Source organism: Columba livia, chromosome 6 (genome assembly GCF_036013475.1).
Source record: "Columba livia isolate bColLiv1 breed racing homer chromosome 6, bColLiv1.pat.W.v2, whole genome shotgun sequence".
NCBI lineage: Eukaryota > Metazoa > Chordata > Aves > Columbiformes > Columbidae > Columba > Columba livia.
Genome location: NC_088607.1, coordinates 10,908,455 through 10,930,293, shown reverse-complemented (window position 1 = coordinate 10,930,293; position 21,839 = coordinate 10,908,455). Strand labels below are relative to the sequence as shown.

Sequence of the window (21,839 nt, the reverse complement as noted above, 5' to 3'; positions counted from 1 at the left end):
TGCCAGTCCTATGCACAGAGGTAAATATTCTGTAACCCTCTGTCAATACAAAGATGGAGCATGTGATTATACACACACAAAAGCAGGCACATGATTTGTTAATCACAGGACCTCAGCTTGTTAAATAATAATTACAAGGCAATAACACACCTTGTTTTAATAAATGGCCCCATAAGATTTTCTCCCACAGTAAACCAGTAAAAAAGGACAATTATTCTGAGGTAAAGGCAGTATTTCATGTTTCTGATTGTTACCTTTTAAATGAACTCACTGTCTGGAACTCTTAAATCAAGTACTCCCATTTTTCTACACATTTCACAAGTTCAGCCCTATCCAGTAAAGCATCTTTTCAAATGCGTGATTACCTTTTGTTAAGGCAAGAACGAACAGGTGACAACTGCAGCACAGAGACATGCTCGGAACAGTTCGACAAAGCAAACCCAACTCTAACGCTTCTGCCAGGAGGGCGTACTCAGAAATATGAAGAGGAAAGGCTTTTTGTGAGGGGCAAGTCCTGGAAAGCCACACTAGAGACAGGCAAGCTGTGGTTCAGGAAGGTGTTTGTCCAAAGCCATCACAGTGGGTGATACTCCTGTTTCCACAGGCAAATGTGAGCCAATCCTCCCCCAGCTCCCAAGGGTGCCCAGGTCTGCAGCACAGCCCCGTTCCCAGCTCACAGACAGACCTGCAGGAGGATGTTCAAAAGCAACTCTAATTACTGAGCATCAAAAAAAGAGAAGGACTGTTTCAGTATCCTTTCAACCTAAAGCTGATGCTGCCGGATGAGGAAGGGGACTGCTGTGCTTGCAGTTCATTTTATGAAGGCACCTTTGCAGAAGACGCAAAAATAAAAGTAGGGTGAAGGAAAAGAAAGCAGAAGGCCAAGAGACAGGCAACTGAACAGAGCAGATTGATTTTGCAGATAAAGATACACTTTTGCTGTCTGCATTATGTGTGGAAATTCATATTCCAAGCGCCACCGTAACAGACTCGATTGTAATCAAACAGAACTGCTGAGGTGTCAGGAGCACAGATGCTGCCTCTCAAAAATATTTCAAGCAGAAAGTGAAACTTTGAAAAATCCGCAGTGCGGAGCGGAACAAAAATGTGATATTTCTAAGCCAACACAACTCTCTGCTTTTCACAGCTCTCTCTGGTGCTGGAGGTCGGGCAACCTACGTGAGTCACCCCAGCTGCAGCTCAGATAAACCCTGATGAAAAGCGAAGGCCGGCAACAAGCCGGAGACACGCGGTGCCCATTGTGTTCCAGCCATGGGTCGGGGGAAGGGCTGTTCCACGCGTTTTGGGGAACCTCAGCCAATGGATCCCTCCCCTGGGTGTTACGGGAGGGCTTGGCCAGCGTGTGAGAAAGGGAGGAGAGAGTTTGAAAACAACCCAGCAGGCTGGAAGGAAAGGAAGACGGCTAGAAAGCGCTCTGCTCGCCTCCCTGCGAAGCCTTTTGCTCCAGGTGGTCGGTGGTGTCCGGGCTGGCAGCGCAGAGGGGCCGGGAGCTCCGGCGAGTCCCGCGGGGCGCGGGCGGGCTCAGGTACCGGGGGGCCGGTGGGCGGGCGCGGAGCCCGCACAGGTTGTGTGCGGCTGCGGAGTGGCCAGAAACGGTGCAAAGAGGGTCTTTTGTTTTGTTTTGTTTTCTATGGGACGAGGAATTCTGCTCTTTTGATGGAGGTTTTGGTGGTATGTTTGCTATCAGTGTGGCGGGGGGAGGGAGCAAGCGGGTCTCCGCAGCTCAGAGGTTCGCATGCGATCAGCTGTCTTGTAAATGCGACAGGCGTTTTTGAGGTTAGAAAGGCAAGAAGAGGCAGTATCTGTTAGTAGACTGGTTGATGCAATGGCAAAATACAAATAATCTTTCGTGTGCGTTCAGCCCTTTTTTTCAGGTCACGGTGTTTAAAAAATCAGAAAGTCCAAGCAGTCAAATCTAGAGGAGATTTTCAGTGATTGAGAAGCCAGCTGCTAATAGAGACATTCAGCAGAAGAGGGAAAAAACACACTATTTTCTTATCTGGAGGTGTGCTGGATGGCTTAGGGGTTTTCATCTTTTGATTACTGAGACAGCTTTTGGGCCTCTTGAAAGTGATCCAGTCCTAAATTTTACCACAAAATCCTCAAGCAATTTTCCACGGTGCTTTAAAACGTGTAACTGGCATGATGCACTGGTGTGGTATTTTGTGACATCTTCTCTTGTGCAGGTTCTGGTTACTGTTTCAGTTTCTCTGCCTCCTTCCTCTTCCTTGCAAAATCTTTTTAAAGCCCATTTGCATGGGAACCTGCTTCATGATCTATATTATTAGCTAGGATTTATTTTCCAAATGTCACTGATGACACTGTAGTGGTTTGTTTGGTAGATGCTAGTCAGTGGGGCTGCAAAGCACAACCCAGAAAATAGTTTTTGATTGATGGGGAAACAACATCTTTTGAGGCTGCCTCCAGGTTGCATGTGAAAAAAAGTCTTGTGTGAGCATGTTGAACTGTCCCGACTTGAAAATGTCTGCAACTTAGTGTCTTCATGAACAAGAAAGATTTTCTTTCTGTCATTTGTCTGATGGGGAAAGTATTTATCATTAGAAATACAGCAATCATGTTGCACAGTCTTTTAAGAGATCACTGTTGTTTTAATTCTCGAACCCAGTGTTGATGATTCATGCAGAGCTTGGCCAGTAAATGAATTTAGAGGCTCTCACACCAGGAAAGTTTGGCTCTTATTGCAGTCAAAAGTACACTGATTTGGAGTAGAAAGATACTGAAAATATATGTAAAACTGCTACAAAAGACAAGTCATAATCTGTTAACTGAGGATTCTTTTGCTGGCAGCTGAAAAATCCTGCGATGCAAATGTATTAAAGCAGAAGGAATCTGTATTTTCTTCTCTCATAGCACTGGACTGCTATTGCTTGGGGTCTCCAGAGTCACAAATTACAGAGAGAAAACAAAGGGTTTAGCTGAGTGTTTAGGAGAAGACTGTGAATGGAGGTAAAATACATGACAGTGAAGGGAGACTACCATCTCTAATTAGGTGTCTGGCCTCAGGCAGCGCATGTAGAATAAACAGGGTAAATGTAAACTAAAAGAAGGTAGAAAGTTTGGAAGGTAGTGGATGGATAGGCATGGGTGAGCTGTCAACCCTAAAGGCGCAGCGTGTTAAGGGTCTGAGCAGTGGAGAAGGCAGCTGCAGCACCTTTAATCTGTTGGGTGTCCTGACCAGTAGGGATCCTGTCTGCCAGCCCCCAGGCAGTTGTGTCTCCCCGTCCTCCTGCCTCAACCCCTCTCCTCCAACACCCAACGCTGAAGAAGGTGCCAAGAGGCAGCAAAAAGTCCAAAACCCAAGTTAGCTGGGAGCAACACAAATACAGGATAATAAATCGTTTTTCTGATGGTTTTGCTTAAAAACCAAAAAGTTTCTAACTAAAGGAGGAGGACACAGCGTTGAAGAGGAGCCCAGCACAGCGGCCGCGGTTCCTGCGCTGCCCGTGGGTCTGGGGACACGGGGCTCTCCTCGTCCCACTGCCGATCTGTCACTGCACCCCCAGACGCCCTCCATGCCCTCACAGGGTGCCTGCGTGCAGCCGATTTTCCACATCCCGGGCTCTGTTGTTCCACATCTCACCTAAAACCTGCCCAAGGTGTTGCTGCTCGACACTAATGATGCCCCTTGATGTTAATGAGTCAGATGATGGCACCATGTGCTTTGGCAAGTAGGCTGGGTTATGTTAGATGGGGAAGTGCGTGTTGTTGGCCTGGTGTGTGTGTGACAGCCCCCAGGGACACTTCTTCATGCACCTACACAGCAAAAAACAGCTTTATTTTCACCACCAGCCCGGAGGGCCTGCAGGACCGGGCTTGAGCATGAGGGAGCCAAGCACGCAGCGCTACAGGGAGGAGTCTCTCTGCCTCCCTCACGCACCGAGGCATTTCCTCCACCTCCGCCCGGGAAGGCTGCGCTGCCCGCGGGTTACGGCCGGGCCGGGCCGGGCCGGGCCAGCAGCCGCCCAGCAACCGGGCACCGCCGAGCGCTGCGGGGCCCCTCTCCGCACGAATGGTTCCTTCCCACTCCCCCACCCCTACCCCCCGCCGACACCTTCGAGATGGTTTCACCCTCCCCCTCTCTCCTGTTCTTTTCTTGAGGGCTGAACAAACCCACTGTCCCCACCCACCGGCACCCCGCCCGCCGATTGGCTGCGACGGCAGGCGGGAGCCAGCCAATCCGCGGCGTCGCTGGCTGCCGTGTCGCTGGGGGGAAGAAAACAACAACAAGCAGGCCGGGGCGCGCGCGGCTGAGGGGGCGGGGCGGAGCGGCGGGGCCGCCGGTAACGGTCCCGCGGGTGGGGTGAGGGGACGCGGCGGGGCCCGGCCCGGGCGGCTCTGCTGGGTGTGTGGAGGCGGCCAGGCCGCGGGGCGCTTGGCACCGTGAGGAGCTGCTCCCCCCGACTGACCCCCTGGCCAGGTAGCCCGCCTCGCTCTCGCAGCCCCGTCGCCTCCGGTTTCTCGCCGGTGGCAGGCGGGCTTGGCTGCCCAGCGAGCCCCGGTTCGGCGCCTTTGGCCGTGGCAGCGTTGCTGAGGGCGCGTCCCTTGAGGCGCGGGTGCCGCTCGGCCGCAGCCGGGCTGGATCAACGGCTGCCGGGCCTGAGCCGTGCGGGCGTGTGGCGGCGGGGCCGGGGCAGCCGCTCCCGCCGGGCCTCAGCCCCGCTCCCGCCCTCCCTGAGGGCCGCCTGGCTCCGCCGATCGTCTCCTCCGCACCACGGGGTCGTAGGAGTAGCTAGGGCTTACCTGGCTGGTTTTGCATGTGGTTGCAGAATAGCGGGTGGCATTTGCAGGTCCCGAAAGCCTTAGTAGTGAGGAGTGTTGGCTTAGGGGAAGGACAAAAATCCTGTAAGCTGTGTGGAAGCTCTTCAGGGATGTTTTGTATAGGTGTGAGGTTTTGAGAAGTTTTGGAAGCTTTGTTGGGCAGCATGTGTTGTTCCTAAATGTTGGTGTGCTGGTATGCACCTCCTGGGGTAAAATTGCTTATTTAGATGAAGTACCTGCAGTGGTGGTGGGTACAATGTATGTATGTAGCTGAGTATATTTTGCTGGTGGTTTCCAGTGACTTAGAAAAATACCCTTGTCTGCTGAACTACAAAAGTACTGTTTGTATTGCTGAGTAATCTTAAATCTCTTTGTGGTGTTCTTGTTCTGCAGATACTTAAATTATCTCAATTTTGTTCCTGTATTATCTCTTCTAATATAACAATTTGGGGTTATTTATTCTGATGTTATTAAAGCAGGTTTTCAAATTGTGTTCTGTAGTTGATTTGTAGTACTGTGTGGTATAGCTCTGCAAAATATAAAATGATTTTTTTGATAACGGTGATAAATACCAGCATCCTGAAGTTCCAGCAGACTTGTTGGCTTGAGTTCACAAGAGGGTGCATTGCTAAATTGTGATTATGTCTTCTGATCAGTATGACGACATGAATTGTAAAGCTCAGTTATTCCCTCATCCTTGTTACAAACAAAACAGGATGCTGCATCTCAAAAAGACAGCATATGAACATTGCATTGTTATCTATTACATGCTATAGATGGAGAATCTCAACTAGGGCCCTATATGAGAAAAATAGATTTCTCCATTTGAATGTTAGTACTTGATTACAAATTATGTAACGCATTATTGTTATTTAATACAGGTTTTGTCCTTTGTCTTCTTTTTCAAAGAGGTGAACAACTGATGGAACATTACACTAGGAAGAATAAAACTGTTCTGACAAAGTAGTTTGCTCAGATTAGACTGAGATCTGTACCAAAAAATATCTGTCAACAAACTGTAGCTGGGAACACTTGAGAACTCCTGAATGATTGATTGAGGTAACTTAAATAAATTATGCGGGGCAGGGAGGACTTCTTGTTGCACAAAGCTGTTAACTGCTTGCGGTGACGTTAGGAAATGCAAGATCATGACAGCTTGATGGTGTGCCCTAAACCAGAGTTTCTTTATTGCCAACGGTCTGTGATGAATCATTGGGAGTTAATACGTTTGTGGTAGGCAAGTGGGCTTAAGAAGGGAAAACAAGGAAGGAGAAAAAAAGGGGAAGGGAGTGCTGTTGTTTGGTGTCACAATCTTGCCACTCAACGGTAAGCTGTTTTCGGGGCAGAAAAGGATGAGAAAGGGGTAAAAGGAGCCACTAGAGTCTTATGGGGTGGACACAAATACCAGTGATATTCACAGCACTATAAAGTGATTTGTGAATATCTTGCAAATGAAAAAGTGTATGTGACATTCTGGAGCTGCTGATTTTTTTTTGTGTAAAGGAGAGGTGGATGATGCCATGTCTTTCACAGTGGCATGGGGTTGTTTTTATTATAGCAGCTGTCAGGAAGAGGGAGAAAGAGAGAGTAACAGAGAAGGAGAAGTGTTGGACTTTCCTCCTTGCAGATTGAATGGTAGTTGTAAGGAGTGTTTGAAGGGTGCAGAAGCACAGATGTGAAAGCTTGACAGCTGTATGTACACATACAGTAAAACATAATGTTCTCAACAGAAGGAACAAAAAACAGCTTGTTTTCTAAGGGCTGGCCTGAACTCGATAAATTGGTACCATTTTATCAGTGTAGTTCACCTGAAGAATATTTCTCCTGTGGATGCAATTGTAACATTGATATTGTATGTTCAAATAGATAACCACTTTGCAGAATAGGATAGTCTAAGTTGATAGAGATGGCTTTTATCAACTATAAAAAGCTGCACACACAGGGCTTTTACCCTTAAAATAACGGCTTTTATCCTCATGTCTCCTTTATAAGCAACAGGACTGACGGCTGCTAAGACATTGAGGCTTAGATGTGTTTGAGGGTGGTGCTGTCTCACATTACACCATTTACTTTCCCAGGAACTTCTCAGTGGTTACTGATAGTTAATTACAATTAACAAAAAAAAAAAAAAAAAGGCATTGTATTTTGTGAGTGGAGCTGGTGCAGCTTTTTACCTCTTTTAAGATTTGGTCTAGTGCTTTTCTTCCCCTAAGCTTCTCTGTTTCTGTTTAGGTCTTGGAGGGAAAACATTAAGACTCTACATTTCACGGTCAGTTCTGTTAAGCAACTATGGAAGTAGAAAAGGAGCACATTTATATTACCCCAACAGGTGAGTAATTAGTATTGTTTTACTTATAGTTGCTTAGCTGACCTCAGGTGTTCTCTGTAGAAAAATTGTTATCCGTTCATTTTTTAACAGTGCTGGTTAAAAAATAAAATCTTCATCAGAAATTTAAAGAATAGTTCTTTCAGTTATATATCATAGTACCCTGTTTGATTACATTTATTTCAAAATGTGTTAGAATCATGAAGTTAACATTTCTTTAACTTACTAAATAATACTGACTCTGGACTCAGCAACTGACTTCGGTAGGTCTGGTGCAAAGAAATGAATAAGCTCAAAAGTAAAACATAAAATGTACAAATTCTGTATATGTTTAGCTTAAAATTAGAGGAAAGAAATTATGAAAGGCTTGACTGGAAGTGAGCTGGCATGGGAAAAATTTACCAAATAAGTGTTAGAGACTGCGCTGAAATTGACTGTCTTGTCCATATCACAAGGTGTATTATGATGCTTAGTCAAGTTAACACAGTTTCAAGTTATTCTCTGTATTCCGAAGGTTGTGATGATCTGCACTGACCTTTGTATACCAAAGAGTTTTTGTAGCTTTTAAATACTTTTCAGAAAAAAATCTTGTGTTAAGGTAGCATGTAATGCAGTTGAAGTGGCAACATGCTCCATATGACCTCTTATTTTAAACCAGAATTAGTTTGGTGTAGAAGATACATTGCTTCACAGCATTTTAGAATTATATTTGGATAGTAGGTGGGATACTGGTGGATATCTAAATTGACCTGGTTTGGTCAAATGAAATGTGTGTGTAGGTAAGTATTTGCTGAAGGCTTTGTTAATTAAGGTAGCACCATAAAAGCACAGATTTTAAGTGTACCTGCTGGGCTTAATAGCAGAATAGTAAGATAAATTTGGAGAACTTTTTAATATGTAATAAGCATAGTCTTAAATTTTATAGAGCCTTGTTATTGCTTATATATCTATATGTTATATCATGTAAAATTGAGGAGCTGAAAGGAATATTTGTATCATTTTATGTGTACTTTAAAAAAAAACTAATTTAGAAATTGTTGAAAACTAGTACATCTGTTTAACCTGATTTTTCAGCCTAACTGGGAAACTAGTAGTGTAAGGGCAGTTGGTTATGGCATTATGGAGAAAGAGGTTGATAGTGTCATATAAAAAAAATAGTTTAATAACGCATTGAGAAATATTGTCTTATGGGCAGGATGTTTCCTGTGGAGGATTTCCTTTAGTCTGGAACCTGAGATCAGGCTTGTGTAAGGAGGTTGGGCTGTAGCCTCCCTTTTTATCCTTAGTTGTCAGATTCTGGACTGACTTGTGTTAATTGTTGGCCATTTTCTTTGGAGATGGAGACAGAAGTAAATGGTCATTGAAGAGCATAGTTTTTGGACAGCCAGATTGCAGGTCTGAACTGGAGAAATTAATGGGAAGAGTTTAAATTCAGTTGTCTGAGATGTGCTTGTTGTGCCGATGTGGCCTCCCAGGGGAGCGAGAGGAAGGAAACCTGTTCTGTTTGGTTTTGCTTTTTTCCCCTGCTGCTAGCTTTATGCAAATCTCTCATTGTTTTATTAAAATGTGAGACAAGCTGAGAAAGTTTGTTGTGGGGAATCTTTTCCTGGACATGATGCATGCTTTTCTTTTTTCACTTGCTGGAAGCATAAAAGGAATGCTTTTGTGGGAGTAATGAGTGGAAAGATGAAGCTTAGACTGGAGTGGCTGCATTATTGTTCAGCTGTAGCATTCACATCTGTGAACACTAGTGTCTGAATGTTACTTCTTTGATCGTGAAGGAGGCAGTTGCATCAAACTTTATTCGTTTTGTAGTGTGATATCCTCTTTGATATGGTTAAATACTTTGAGGCTGCAAATATTTTATTAGTGGACTTCACTTTCAAAACTTTTCATGAACCTGTTTTGAATTGAAAAAACACAGTTCTGAGAAGTATTGCCAAATGATGTTGCTAATTAGAGTGTATTGGAATGGTGAAGTAATACATTCAGCTAAGTTCAAATACAAATTTAAAATACTGGTCATATTCTGGGCTTATGGCAGTGAACTTTTCTGTAAAGCAGGCTTGGCACAGCTGGAAAAGCAGCAGCTTCTGTGTGCCTCATTGTGCTTCTTAGGGTTGGGGCTATAGGCTGGATCTTTAAGACTCCACTAAATCCTCAAGAAAAGAATGGCTATGGAACAGAGCCAAGGCTGTTACCTTTCCATGTGTGTTTTTCAGTTTGTGAGGGCTCTCAGGGTATTCACTGCAATGTAAAGTTGTCCCCAGGTGCTTTTTTTAAATCTTGATGTTTAAGAAGGGGAAGAAGAACCTAAAACGGCTTATGCCTGTGATGCTCTCAGTACGACATTCTGCTGAACCATACAGCTCAGGTGGGAGACATCCTAACTTTGTGAAATAAAAGACTTTATATCCAGTTTTAAATGTCCATTAACTTCCCAGAACAGTGAAACTGTTGCACTTCTCAGTGCTCTGAGACACTTACAGATCCTTGTTGTGAGGGAGTTATTTGTTGAGTATGAAACAAAGCTAGTTACCTATTATATATGATTGTGCTGGGGAATAAACCATGGCCATTTTAGAAAGAGTCTTGACAGAAGCTACAGTGAGGGGCAATCCATAGGGGAAAAAGAAAGATCACACTGTTTCAAAAGACTTTATTTATTCTATGAGCCTTTGTTACTGAACTCCCCAGGCTTTGTACTAAACAGCATTTTTTTCCCCATAACTTCAAGAACAAAAAATAAAAATAGTGATGGTTTTGTGTTCTTATGAGTCTAAATCATTGCTTTTCCAGCTGGCAAGCTGTGCTTGAAATTCTTTGCGTGAGGGGTATGTTGGTTGATGATTTAGGAAATTAATTTCACTTTGGTGTGACTAGCCTGTTAACATTAGTGAGTTCTTATGGAATTTACTGTGTTGGCAGTTTTGTTTGTTTCTAAATCATGAGATGAGTGGGTGGAGTGAGAACTAGGCACTTGGATCTTATGCACTGAGGAGTTCTGATAGTTTTTGTTTAACAAGGGTGGGGTCTTCTGTGGTTTACCTGTTTATAAATGGTTTATTCATTCACTTTCCAGCACTTGACATATGCTCTGTTTAAACTGTGGATAGTTTGTGCTGGGGAATAAGGAACTCCTTATTGCTGCAGTGCGTAGACATATTTTAAAAACACCACCATTGCCTTAGCACTTTTGGAAATAAGAATTCTGTTTAATGTCGTAATCCTTTTAAAATGCAATATGTTTGGGTATTCTAACATAAAACCGTTTAAAACTGTAACAGTTTTTTTTCTCTGTCTCCTTTTTAAGAGCTTGAGAATCTAAGTGACGCTCCATTTTCCGGTGATGAAGAAAATGGTGGGTCTGAGGAACGAAAGACTGAAATCAATGGAAATTGGATTCCCGCAACTTCAATTACTGAAGCCAAAATAAATGCTAAAGCAAAGAGACGATTGAGGAAAAATTCTTCTAGAGATTCTGGGAGAGGAGACTCTGTTAGTGACAATGGAGAGACACTGAAGATTGGAGCTGTACCAACGAGCCCAAAGGGGAAACTCCTGGACAGGCGATCCCGGTCTGGAAAGGGAAGAGGTCTGCCAAAGAAAGGTTGGTGTAGCTTAGTGAAGAGAGTAGCGTATAAAGATTCTGTCCAAAACATTTATTTTTTTTTTTCCACTGCGAATAATTTTCATAAACTGCAGCCTCTGAGGAGGCATTTGTTGGTACTTTATGTTAGATAGTAAGTGGCATTCTTATCAGAAAATTTTATATATGTATTGCCAATTAACTTCTGTCTTTAAGTAGCTTTTCTTAGCAAATTTAATACACAAATTTGAACTGTTGGTGGTTTACAGGACTGTTATTATTGCAAACTTACAGCCTGGTTATATTTAAAAGTACAATTTCAACCTTCAGTAATTCTTCCGCAGTTTCACACTGTTTCTAGTATCTTACTGAAAAGTGATTGAAAAGACTAGTTGCTGAAGTGGGAACATGTCATACGAATACGTGCTTTTCAGTGTGTTGTGTTAGAGTCAGGAGTTGGGCACAGTGATCCATCACTCTTAAGTGAATGAATGTTGAGTTGAACTCAGAAGTATTCTTTGTAAACTGTCCCATATTTTGCCAGGTGGAGCAGGTGGTAAAGGAGTTTGGGGAACACCAGGTCAAGTGTATGATGTGGAAGAAGTAGATATTAAAGACCCTAACTATGATGATGACCAGGTAGGCAAATAATTTCTTTGCAGTATTGGCTTTGATTTCCTTTATTAATTTCAATTGCCGTGATACTTATATTAATGGAAGTTTGACCTTGTGAGTTATGTGAATGTCAGCCTGGCTGTACTAAATGTTCATTTTTATGTTGAAGAATGGTTTATTGGCTAGTTAAAAGATAACTGGTGTTAAAGTGTCACAGTCAAATACTCACAAATCTTACCACACAGGCCCTCTTTCTGTGCCTTTTCACAGGCACGTTCTTCACTGCTGGTTCCCATGGAGGTGAATGTTGCAGTGCTGCTCTGTATTGCAAACAGGCACCATGTTAAAAATGCAACACAGACTTTATGAAGTTGGGAGTTCAGTCTGTGACTTCATGGATTTTTCTCTTCCATGTGTTCCCAGCCCTCACAATGTCATGTGTCTACTTGGTATAAACACATCAAACTAGTGCAAAGTTCATAGCCTGCATATTTTGTCTACATTTAGAATATGTTGTGGAAGATTGCACCTTATTATGTATTATCGGGGTGGGGGGATATAAATATAATTGCGCAAAGGGTGCTTTATAACATTAAATCACTGAGGAAGGGAAACACTGGTTACAAATAAAAATTACTAAAATCTCCGAAATCAATACAATTGTGAGACTGTAAGTAAATTCTGTATAAATTAAGCAGAGTGACGGCAGTGTCCTTTGAGCAGAGGCTGTTTGCTGCACCGATAGCCGCTGAGAGGATGGTATGTGGGAATATCAAAACCTTCTTCCACTATCATTTTTTTCTTGCAATTTAGCACTTCACATGGGCAGAGATAGCTATTAAAAAAATAAAGCTCACAAGTGCATAAAAGACAAATTTAATGAAGAATGAATAATCTGGAACTTCTGTATGCTTAACTTTTCCAAGGTTGTAAACTAACGTGGTGGAAGGATAGGCTTTTGGACTTCTGCTATACTTCTTTGTCATGGAAAGCTTCTTTCCACTAGCCATTAGCTGGAAAACTTATTTTTTCAGATTTCTGTAATATTGCTTTGAATGTTACTTCTGTAGTCTGTGAGGAATAAATAGGGAACTGAATTACAGCAGTGGGATCTGGCCGTGCTGGAACTCTGCAGGACGTGGTTATACAGGAGGCAGTTGCTCTGTGATTCTTTTTTCCCTTTATGGAATGTCTTTGCTCACAAATATTCTGAAAATGCCTTTTATTTGATTTGTACATGCTGTCACCTGCCTGGTCACGCAGTTGTTAAGGAAGAGGGAAAACAGGCAGGCTGGGTGTTAGGGACTGAAGTGCCACTTGCAGGGAAAGGTGCTGAAAACTAAATCTGGTGCTGTGGCACAACTGACTGCTGGTCTGGGCCGGGGGTTTCTGTCGCTCTGCCTTCAGTGCACAGGCAGTTGGGCTGTTTTCGTGTGGTGTCAGCAGAATCCTAGGAACAGTTCGGAGCGGTCACCATTGTTTAACAGTAAATTCAGCCTTTCAGTTGAATTCAGCTAACAGTAAATCCAAAATATAAGAAGCATGACAGTTAGCCAGCTTGTCCACACTTCAACTGTAGAGACCATCTGATGTTTTCTGGCAGAACACTGACTACCAAGACTAAAGCATTAAGGATTTCGAAGATAGAATCATAGAATGGTTTGGGTTAGAAAGAACCTTAAAGGTCATCTAGTTCCAACCCCACTGCCATGGGCAGGGACACCTTCCACTAGACCAGGTTGCTCAAAGCCCCATCCAGCCTGGCCTTGAACACTTTCAAGGATGGGGCATCCACAGCTTCTCTGGGCAGCCTGTTCCAGAGCCTCACCGCCCTTGTGGTGAAGAATTTCTTCCTTATATCTAACCTAAATCTGCACAGTTTAAAGCCCTTACCCCTTGTACTGTTGCTATGTGCCCTTGTATAAAGTGTCTCTCCAGCTTTCTTGTAGGGCCCCTTTAGGTACTGGGAGGCTGCTATAAGGTCTCCCCAGAGCCTTCTCCAGGCTGAACAGCCCGAAGTCTCCCAGCCTGTCCTCATAGGAGAGGTGCTCCAGCCCTCTGATCATCCTCGTAGCCTCCTCTGGACTTGTTCCAACAGGTCCATGTCCCTCTTATATTGGGGACCCCAGAGCTGAGTCCAGTATGTATTTTGATGCTATTAGCCCTGCATGAGATGTGAGAAGGGGCAGTACTTTTTACAAAAGGTTATATGCTTTTGTTGTCTTTTAAAACAGGAAAACTGTGTCTATGAAACAGTAGTTTTGCCTCTGGATGAAAGAGCATTTGAAAAAACTTTAACACCAATCATACAGGAGTATTTTGAACATGGAGATACTAACGAAGTTTCGGTACGTCACATGTCTTTTTACTTTTTTATTGTAGGGGGTAAACCTGTAGCAAATGAAGGAATCCCAACTGCTAGCTATAAATGTGTGTATAGAGATGTTGGCAAGAAATGTGCAAGAAGGATACCTAAGTAGTTATAGTTATTACATAAGCAGAAGCATATATGTAAATATATAAAAATAAGCGTATATATAAAAACATATTTGTAATGTTATATGTTATATAACAAAATTATGCAATCTTAATCTGTTTTGTTTTCCAAATCTTATTTAGGAGATGCTGAAGGATTTAAACCTTGGCGAAATGAAATACAGTGTGCCAGTGTTGGCTGTTTCCTTGGCATTAGAGGGGAAGGCTAGTCACAGAGAAATGACATCGAAGCTTATCTCTGACCTTTGCGGGACGGTAGTAAGCAAAACTGATGTGGAAAAGTCCTTTGACAGACTGCTTAAAGAGCTACCTGAATTGGTGTTGGATTCTCCCAGGGCACCACAGGTCTGTTTGTAAAGTTTTATGCCAGTAGTCAAAAGGTTTTCTTTTAATTTGTGGCTAAAATTGATCAAGTAAGCTGAAACAGATGCTATATCTTGAAAAATCTGTATGAATTATCTTGCTGTCTGTAATCCCCTACCAATTTCCCAGGCTGTGTTTTTACTTTGAGATGCCTCATTTAAATAGAATCTGAAAACCAAGCACGTTATAGTAGTCTACTTAGAACTACTTTGAAATTCAACATTTGATTAAAAATTCTTTTGTTCTGTTTCAGTTGGTGGGCCAATTTATTGCTAGAGCTGTTGGAGATGGGATTTTAAGCAATACCTACATAGATGGCTACAAAGGCACTGTGGATTGCATCCAAGCTCGGTAACTTTATTGTTTTCTCTGTATAGCTACAGTTTTCCAAATGCCAAAGGCAATAATGATCAGGAATTTATGATTTCAGAAAAAATCATGTGGTTCTCTATAACTTCTTATTTTTTTTTAATTTAATATGATAAAAAAGAAGCCTATAAAGTCTGCAACAACAACAACATCTAGAATTACTCCAGTCACAGGAGAAATATTGAAAGTGCCTGAAAATGTATAAATACATTTGAGTTCAGTTTGTCGGGTTTGTTGTCCAGCTTATGTTTGAGGGTAAAAAAAAAAGGGAGCTGAAACAGGAAGTGATTAGAGAAGGTTTTGTCTTTAGAAAAAGCTTTAAGGTGATTACTGGGTAAATATAGCATCAGGACAGCTGCTGTAAATATGTTGTGAAATACAGAAAGGATTAACTGTTTTGCCTTATAAAGGTTTGAAGCTCATGCAGTGCTTTCCCAGATTTTCTCTGTAATGCTTTATTCCTCAAGAAGCATAATTGTTTTCCGTGTCAGGGTGAGAAGTTTGAAGCAGCAATCTCTGACAAAGAGGGACATTTTAATAACTAGCTGTGTTTTATTACTTTCCCCTGCGAAAGCATATGTTTCAGGCTTGATGTGGAGGTGTTGAAATCTTGCAGCTTCTGAAAGCTTCATTTGTAACAATCATAGCTGGGCACTTTCAGAAGGAAGGGAAATGCTTAGCTGCCTGACTTGGGTGTTCAAGTTGTGAAAATTATCTGTCAATTCTAGAAATGTCCCCTGTGATTTGAAGGGTTGTAGCCTCCTTACTGCACATCTGGGATGCTTTGCTGCTTTTGCTATTTCTTGGCCAGTCTGTTCTGCTCGTTTAATCTTGGTGAACAGAGTTATTGGTATTGGCTAGCCCCCAGTATGAGGGTTGGAAAAACTGTTCCTTCTTTAGCTGGATGGTGCTTAACTGGATCTAAGATTTCTTTTTTTTCACCTTATTTCCTTTTTTCATTCTTTCCTCAATGAACTGACAAACTTCCCTAGTTCACACCATCTTTTTTCAGCTACATACTTGCCTTCTGAAGTGCTGTTTTGGCTTAAATTCTCCAGTTTTTGTAATTTTTTAGACCCAAACAGAAGAGAGTATTTCAGTAGAAAAGCTTCTTCAGCGTGGAAACAACTCAACCCTCTTTTGTTTAAGATACACATGCCAAGCTGCATTCTTGGAGGAGCCTGGATACAATGCATAAGAACATACTAAATTCTTTCTCGTGAGGGTGTTTCAGATTCTGCGCTGATGATTCAGATCTGCTGCCATCACAGGATTGTTAGCTGTCCTTAGCATGGCATAACCAGAAGTGTGAAGGTGGCAAAAAGAGATGTGGGGGGGTAGCTTACTGGCTTCTTGATACACATGTTCCCATGGGGTTGCTAACCTTGATCTCTTCCCAGGGACCTGGTCGCTTTGTCCAAAAAGGAATGGCAGTGGGGGAAGCCACAGATAACCTTTTAATGAAGTTTTGTAATAACTTTTTGAAACACAAACTTTGCTTTCTAGAGCTGCACTGGACCGAGCTACTGTGTTGCTGAGCATGACAAAGGGTGGAAAGCGTATAGACAATGTGTGGGGGTCAGGAGGTGGCCAGCAGTCTGTGAAACACCTTGTCAAAGAGGTAGCTGACTTCTACAAAACTCTTCTCTCAAGTGTTTAGTTTGTCTAAGCTTATCTTGTTTGGCATGGTGCCGAGAGATACATCCTGTAGCAAAATGATGTCTTGAGTGTTTTGCCTTTTTTGTTTTTTTGTATTTTTTTTTTAATTTATACAAAGTATTTTTTAAAAACAGTTGTACATCATGTAGAGGTGGTAGATGCCCCATCCCTGGAGACATTCAAGGCCAGGCTGGATGGGGCTCCAAGCAACTTGATCTGGTTGAAGATGTCCCTGCTCATTGCAGGGGGGGTTGGACTAGGTTACCTTTGAAAGTCCCTTCCAACCCAAACTGTTCTATTAATCGTATTCATATTAACCTTTTATGGTGATAACACATCTAAAACTATGTTTTGGCGCTTGTGTGTCTGTATTAACACTATGGATAGGCATTTGGCTGACACTGTTTCAGGTCACTGGTTACGTCTCAATTTAATTACATTGATAAAAACACTAGCAGCGAGTTTCAGGAACTAACTGCTGGGCTAATTGCAGATTATCAAAATAGTTGATAAATTTTATATCTAATTAGTGTTGGGCTTTTTGTTTATTTTAAAATTCAATAGATCGATATGTTGCTGAAAGAGTATTTGCTTTCCGGAGATGTACTGGAAGCTGAACGCTGCCTTCAGGAACTGGAAGTACCCCATTTTCATCATGAACTTGTATATGAAGTAAGGAGAAATCAGAGTCCCTTTAATAATTGTCAGTAATACCAACAGGTTTGGTTTTGTTTTGATGTGGGCATGCAAATAATATAACTGGGATCTGACGCTCAGATTGCAAGTTCTGATGTTATTTGAATAACTAAATTGTTTCATGTAAAGTTAATGGTTTACGTGCTCATTTGTGTGCATGTTATGCAACAAGTAAGCTGCTGCTAACTCCACAAGATCCGGAATTAATTTTTGTTTATTGGGTAAACAGCTGAATTTGGATTGATTACTGAAAAAGAAGAGCTTCATTTGTTTTCTGCTGAGGAATATCAGCAAAAAGCCATGCTTTGTTTTGGTGTTTTATTGCCTTTTCATTTCAGATATCTCAGTATTCTAATGGGTGTTACCTATTTTTGTAAAGTTGCAGAGCTTCCTTTTCAGGGTTGAATTGTTCCATCTCTAGTGTGTTTGTAAAAGCTCTGAGATATTTCAGAGCCAGACTACATGAGAGAAAGATCATCACTGCTGGATCTGGGAGACTGTTCCCTCATGTACTCTTTTGTCTGCCAAATTGGGAAATGGTTGTTCACCATAAAGCTGAGCACCCACAATCCACAAAATTTTCTTTTCAGTAAACTGACTCCTTTTAGAAAATTCCTTCACAATAGAAAACCAGAAGCCTTTTAGTTGATGAGGGTTGTGGAGATTTGTAGATTTTAAACTTTTAGGTGTTTCTAAAATCACAGATTAAAAAAATCATAGATACAAAATTAATGAACTGCCATCTGTACTGCAGCAACCATATGGATATAGTCACATAACTCTCAAACCAGAGCCAGAAAATGCTTTTCACTCTCTCTAGTCCTTTCTGGTTTGATGTACCTTTTATCTTTATCCAAATGATTTTAATCAAGTTTTTCTTTTCAAATAAGGTACTGAAATTGTGAGTGCCTGTAACAAATGAACTTGTCTTCTCCAGAAAATGCATAATCGTGGTCTCCTTTTGGCACCTTATTCTTATACAACATGTACTTGAACCACTTGTATGATTTGTTTTTAGGCTGTTGTGATGGTTTTGGAGTCAACTGGAGAAAAGACCTTTAAAATGATGCTGGATTTATTGAAATCTCTCTGGAGGTCTTCTGTCATTACTATGGACCAAATGAAAAGAGTAAGTGTGGCATTCAGAGAATTTCACATAAGGTCTTCCAAAATTTGTCTAGTTTTTACCTTTAAGTATCATTTGTAGTCTACTGCTGACTCTCTTAAATTCTCCATAGTCATTCTGTATTTCATACAACTAATCTGTCACTGAGGTAGGTACAATACTTCTCATCTACTGGAAGAAGTACAAATTCTGAGCAGAACTGTGGTGTACAGAATATTTCCATCTTCAGTCAAAGATTTCCAACTGCTTTTATGCAACTAAATGGTTAATACTTGTAAATACTGCAATATAGCTTCATTTTTCTTAAACTTAATTTTCCTTTTTATCCTGTAGTTCTTCATAGTTGAAGTACGATAAGAACCCACTTAATTACAAATGGCTTCTAAAGAAGTTAAAAGTTCAGTTGGTGTTTTTATGTAGAAATAGGTGTGTAATGCTATGGTATTGTCTGGTATTATACTGTGTTTTTCCACTGACTTGCAGCTGCTCTCCTTTAGGTTTGTTGAAACTGTCCATAGTATATGTGAAACTATATTGAAAAGGAAATCCTGGAAATGCAAAAGGGTATTAAAAAAAAAAGTAATAAAAGCATAGAATAACCAGATATATTGGTAAAATTTTTACATTGCAGGGCTATGAACGAGTTTACTGTGAAATCCCAGATATTAACCTGGATGTGCCACACTCCTATTCTGTGCTTGAGCGGTTTGTAGAGGAATGCTTTCGAGCTGGAATAATCTCCAAACCACTCAGAGACCTGTGTCCTTCAAGGTACTCATTTTATTGTAGATAGGTGCTTTTTGTCTCCATTGTAGGTAACTGAAATCAGGATTTTATGACCAAAGTACTACAGACTGGAACTGTAAACTATGGAGGATGGAGAAATAGAGGGGTTGAACTGGTAAAAAGTTTATTAAGAAGCTGTGCTGATGGGAAACCTGTTATGTGGAGGCTGGGATAAATACTTGAGGAAAGTGAGCACACCTGCGTGCTCTCCAGAGCATGCGGTCTGGCCTTACTCTCTTTTGCAGATTTGCTTGGTAGAGATCAGGGCAGTTCTGAGAAGGAAGATTCAGGGGTCACAATGATCCATGTAGGTGACAGTGGGGAAAAAAACAACCTTAATTTTTTAAACATACCGAACTGCATAAATAGAGTAACATAAGACAACCAATTCTAATGTTTATGGTCAAAAGGAGCAGGACACTTGTGTGGAATAAACTCTACACACCTGATCCCTTTGTATCTGCCAGGTGGTTTGTATAGTACTATAGTACTATAGTACATAAATGATGCTCTTTGATCTGTAGCTAATCTGTTCTCTCCTTATTGGTCACAATATGATTCGCAAGTTTCATTTCCTGTGGGGAATACATGTAAATTTTAAGATACTTTGTTGAAACTATTATTAGCCATTTTATGTATTGGGAATACTATTTGTTAGACAGATCTTTTCCAGTTTGGGTGCTTTGTTGGGCTTGTTAAACCCTCTTGACAGATTGCGGTAAACTCAGATTTTGAAATGTTATCAAAACCAGCCTCTATTTGTGGACTTTGAAAATGAGTTTGGTGTATCTTGGTATCAAGTATTTTGCAGGCTTGGGATGTGAGAGGTTGAAAGTCACTGCTGCAACAAAAGCTTGATTACATTTCAGTTACCCTTAATACACTGAAGAGACATTTTTGGCTTATGTACTTTAGTTTTGGGTAGAAAAACACCATTCCTAGGCTTTCAAACCTTTTGCAAATGTGAACATTAAAATGTGAGCAAAGTAGAAAGCACTTGACAATGCAAATTTTTAAAAGCTCCTTACAAAGAAACGTAGATGTGAGATTTTAAGCCATTTATCAATGATCAAGAAATCAGCTAATTTTACTGAAGTTGCACACCTTAGACTTGGCTCTCAAGACCAAGAGAAGATTCTTGTGATGGAAAAGAAAAAAACAAGCAATGCTACTTTGAACTTACTGAAAATGTACTTTTTGCTTTCTTACAGAGGCAGAAAGCGCTTTGTGAGTGAAGGAGATGGAGGTCGTCTTAAACTAGAAAGCTACTGAATGTGAGAACCAGCTCCCGAAGCCTTAAAGGGAAAAATAGATATCTACATATATACAAACACACACGTGTTTTTGGTGTGTGTATGTGTATTTGTATACACATATATATACACCAAAATTTTAAGAGTTGCTTAGCACAGTTCATATTTTTTTAAAAGCACGTTTTGGGTACAAATCATTTTTTTTTTTAAAATAGTTTTATAAATTTCAGGAAGAAAACTTATTTCTTTGGGCATATAGTAGAACAACTGGCCACTCTGCTGTGGTGGTGCCTTCAAATAAGCTACCTTTTTAAGTGCCATATGTTTATGACCTAATCATTCCATGTTTGCATTGATGTCTGACTGCTGCTTTTCTCTTTCAAGGACAGTGTTATCATCATAAATCACTGGTTTATACTAAGCTTTATAGAAGGGTCAAGTTAAGCTGCTGTGATCCCATTTCTATTGCTGCTGAAGAAATACTGTGCTTTGGGAAGAAAAACAGCTGTTTCTTTGTTTTAAAGAGCGCAAGAAAATGGGAGTTGGGTCATAAGAAATTCATCTGTTTCAGGGGTGAACACTGGTTGGTTTTAGCCCCCATGTACCAAAATTGTCTCGTTTTTTTTCTATGTAACTGGAAAAGTGCAAAGTTCTGGTAAAGCATATTAAAAATATTTTTTGTGAAGCTCTCCTGTCTGCCTTTTTTTTTTTTTAATTTAAACAGATCGAATTTAACCACATTCAGATCTCTGAAGTGTGTGCAATTAAGCTTTACCTCTAACACTGCCCCCTTGTCTTGTTCCAGAAAAGCACTGAGTGATTAAACTCACAGTAAGTATCTACCAAATGCTTTTGAAAACAAGCGATTGCTGGGAGTGTCCAGGCTGGCAGGGAGATGTTTTGGCTGCGTCTATACAGCGCAGCTTTGCCAAGAACAAGACGGATCGGGGGCAGACTGACAGCATCACCGTGCGCCCCTGCTGCTCGTCCCGTTCTGCAGTTGGGTGTCAGGCTGCTGGGCAGCGCGGGGCCCGGCCGGGAGCACCGGGCGCTATTAGGCTATGGGGGGTGGAACTCGCCTCCTCCCGTTGTCCCTGGAGCAGCGGCTACCGGGGGTTTGTTACGTGTCGGGCTGGGCCAGCCTAAAGACATTTAGAAACGTCGCCTTGAAATCGGCAAGTGGAACTTTTACTGGAAAACGCCAGAAAAGGAGCCTCCCGCCGGCCCGCTCCCCCGCCCAGCAGGACCCCGGTTCTCGGTCTGTCTCCGTCACAAGGCCAGTCCCTCCCCGAGGCTAGGGCCGGGGCGGCGGTGTCCCCTCGGGCGGCCGCGCCGCCTCCAGCGCCGCCCGCTGCAGCTTCTCCAGCTTCTCCAGCGTCACCGACTTGAGCGGCAGCACCTTGGGCTTGCACAGCACCATGGAGGCCGTGTCCTCCACCGACAGCTGCCCTGCAAGGGGAGAGAAGCGCCTTGCGTGAGCGCCGGGGCCAGGCCGCACCGGCTGCCGGGGCGCGGCCGCCGCCGGTACCTTGTTTGGGCAGCACCTCCCGGAACGCGTCCTTCCTCTCCTGCATGGCGGCTCCCGCACGGCGGCACCGGGCCTGGCACCGCCTGCTCGGGCGTGCGCGCTGCTCAGGGAGCAGGCCGGCTCTCCGCTAAGAAAACTACAGTTCCCAGCGTGCACTGCGCGCCAGGGCGCGCACAGCCCGGCGCTCAGGCCGGCTGGTGCCCCAGTGCATGCTGGGAATTGTAGTCCTTCGG

General features: G+C 42.4%; 2 protein-coding genes across 7 annotated transcripts; one reads left to right on the top strand and one right to left on the bottom strand.

Annotated features, from left to right (window-relative positions):
• Positions 1-1,221: 1,221 nt before the first annotated feature.
• On the top strand, positions 1,222-20,763 carry PDCD4 (programmed cell death 4). Of its 6 annotated transcripts, none has more exons than XM_065067041.1 (13): positions 1,222-1,546; positions 5,710-5,859; positions 7,033-7,129; positions 10,440-10,736; positions 11,260-11,354; positions 13,565-13,678; positions 13,950-14,171; positions 14,443-14,540; positions 16,065-16,179; positions 16,782-16,889; positions 17,932-18,042; positions 18,671-18,810; positions 20,037-20,763. In XM_065067041.1, exons 3-13 carry the CDS (start codon positions 7,090-7,092, stop codon positions 20,095-20,097), a joined length of 1,401 nt encoding a protein of 466 aa, XP_064923113.1. In that variant the 5' UTR covers positions 1,222-1,546; positions 5,710-5,859; positions 7,033-7,089; the 3' UTR covers positions 20,098-20,763. The 6 variants fall into 6 exon arrangements, with proteins under 6 accessions (XP_064923113.1, XP_064923111.1, XP_064923115.1 ...); XM_065067043.1 differs by lacking the exon at positions 1,222-1,546 and adding an exon at positions 4,227-4,322; XM_065067040.1 differs by lacking the exon at positions 1,222-1,546 and adding an exon at positions 4,307-4,459.
• A 481-nt stretch (positions 20,764-21,244) lies between these two features.
• BBIP1 (BBSome interacting protein 1) lies at positions 21,245-21,823 on the bottom strand. The gene is made up of 2 exons (XM_065067046.1): positions 21,607-21,823; positions 21,245-21,527 (listed from the first exon to the last, which is right to left on the bottom strand). The coding sequence occupies exons 1-2, from the start codon at positions 21,650-21,652 to the stop codon at positions 21,373-21,375; spliced, it is 201 nt and encodes a 66-aa protein (XP_064923118.1). The 5' UTR covers positions 21,653-21,823; the 3' UTR covers positions 21,245-21,372.
• Between the last annotated feature and the right edge of the window lie 16 nt (positions 21,824-21,839).

Bases quoted from the DNA above. Each gene is read 5' to 3' on its own strand.
- PDCD4 (XM_065067041.1), top strand. From the start codon at position 7,090: ATGGAAGTAGAAAAGGAGCACATTTATATTACCCCAACAG. The intron at 11,355-13,564 runs GTAGGCAAATAA...CTTTTAAAACAG, and splicing joins CTAACTATGATGATGACCAG to GAAAACTGTGTCTATGAAAC. The intron at 16,180-16,781 runs GTAGCTGACTTC...AAAATTCAATAG, and splicing joins TGAAACACCTTGTCAAAGAG to ATCGATATGTTGCTGAAAGA.
- BBIP1 (XM_065067046.1), bottom strand. From the start codon at position 21,652: ATGCAGGAGAGGAAGGACGCGTTCCGGGAGGTGCTGCCCAAACAAG. The intron at 21,528-21,606 runs GTACCGGCGGCG...CTCCCCTTGCAG, and splicing joins GGAGGTGCTGCCCAAACAAG to GGCAGCTGTCGGTGGAGGAC.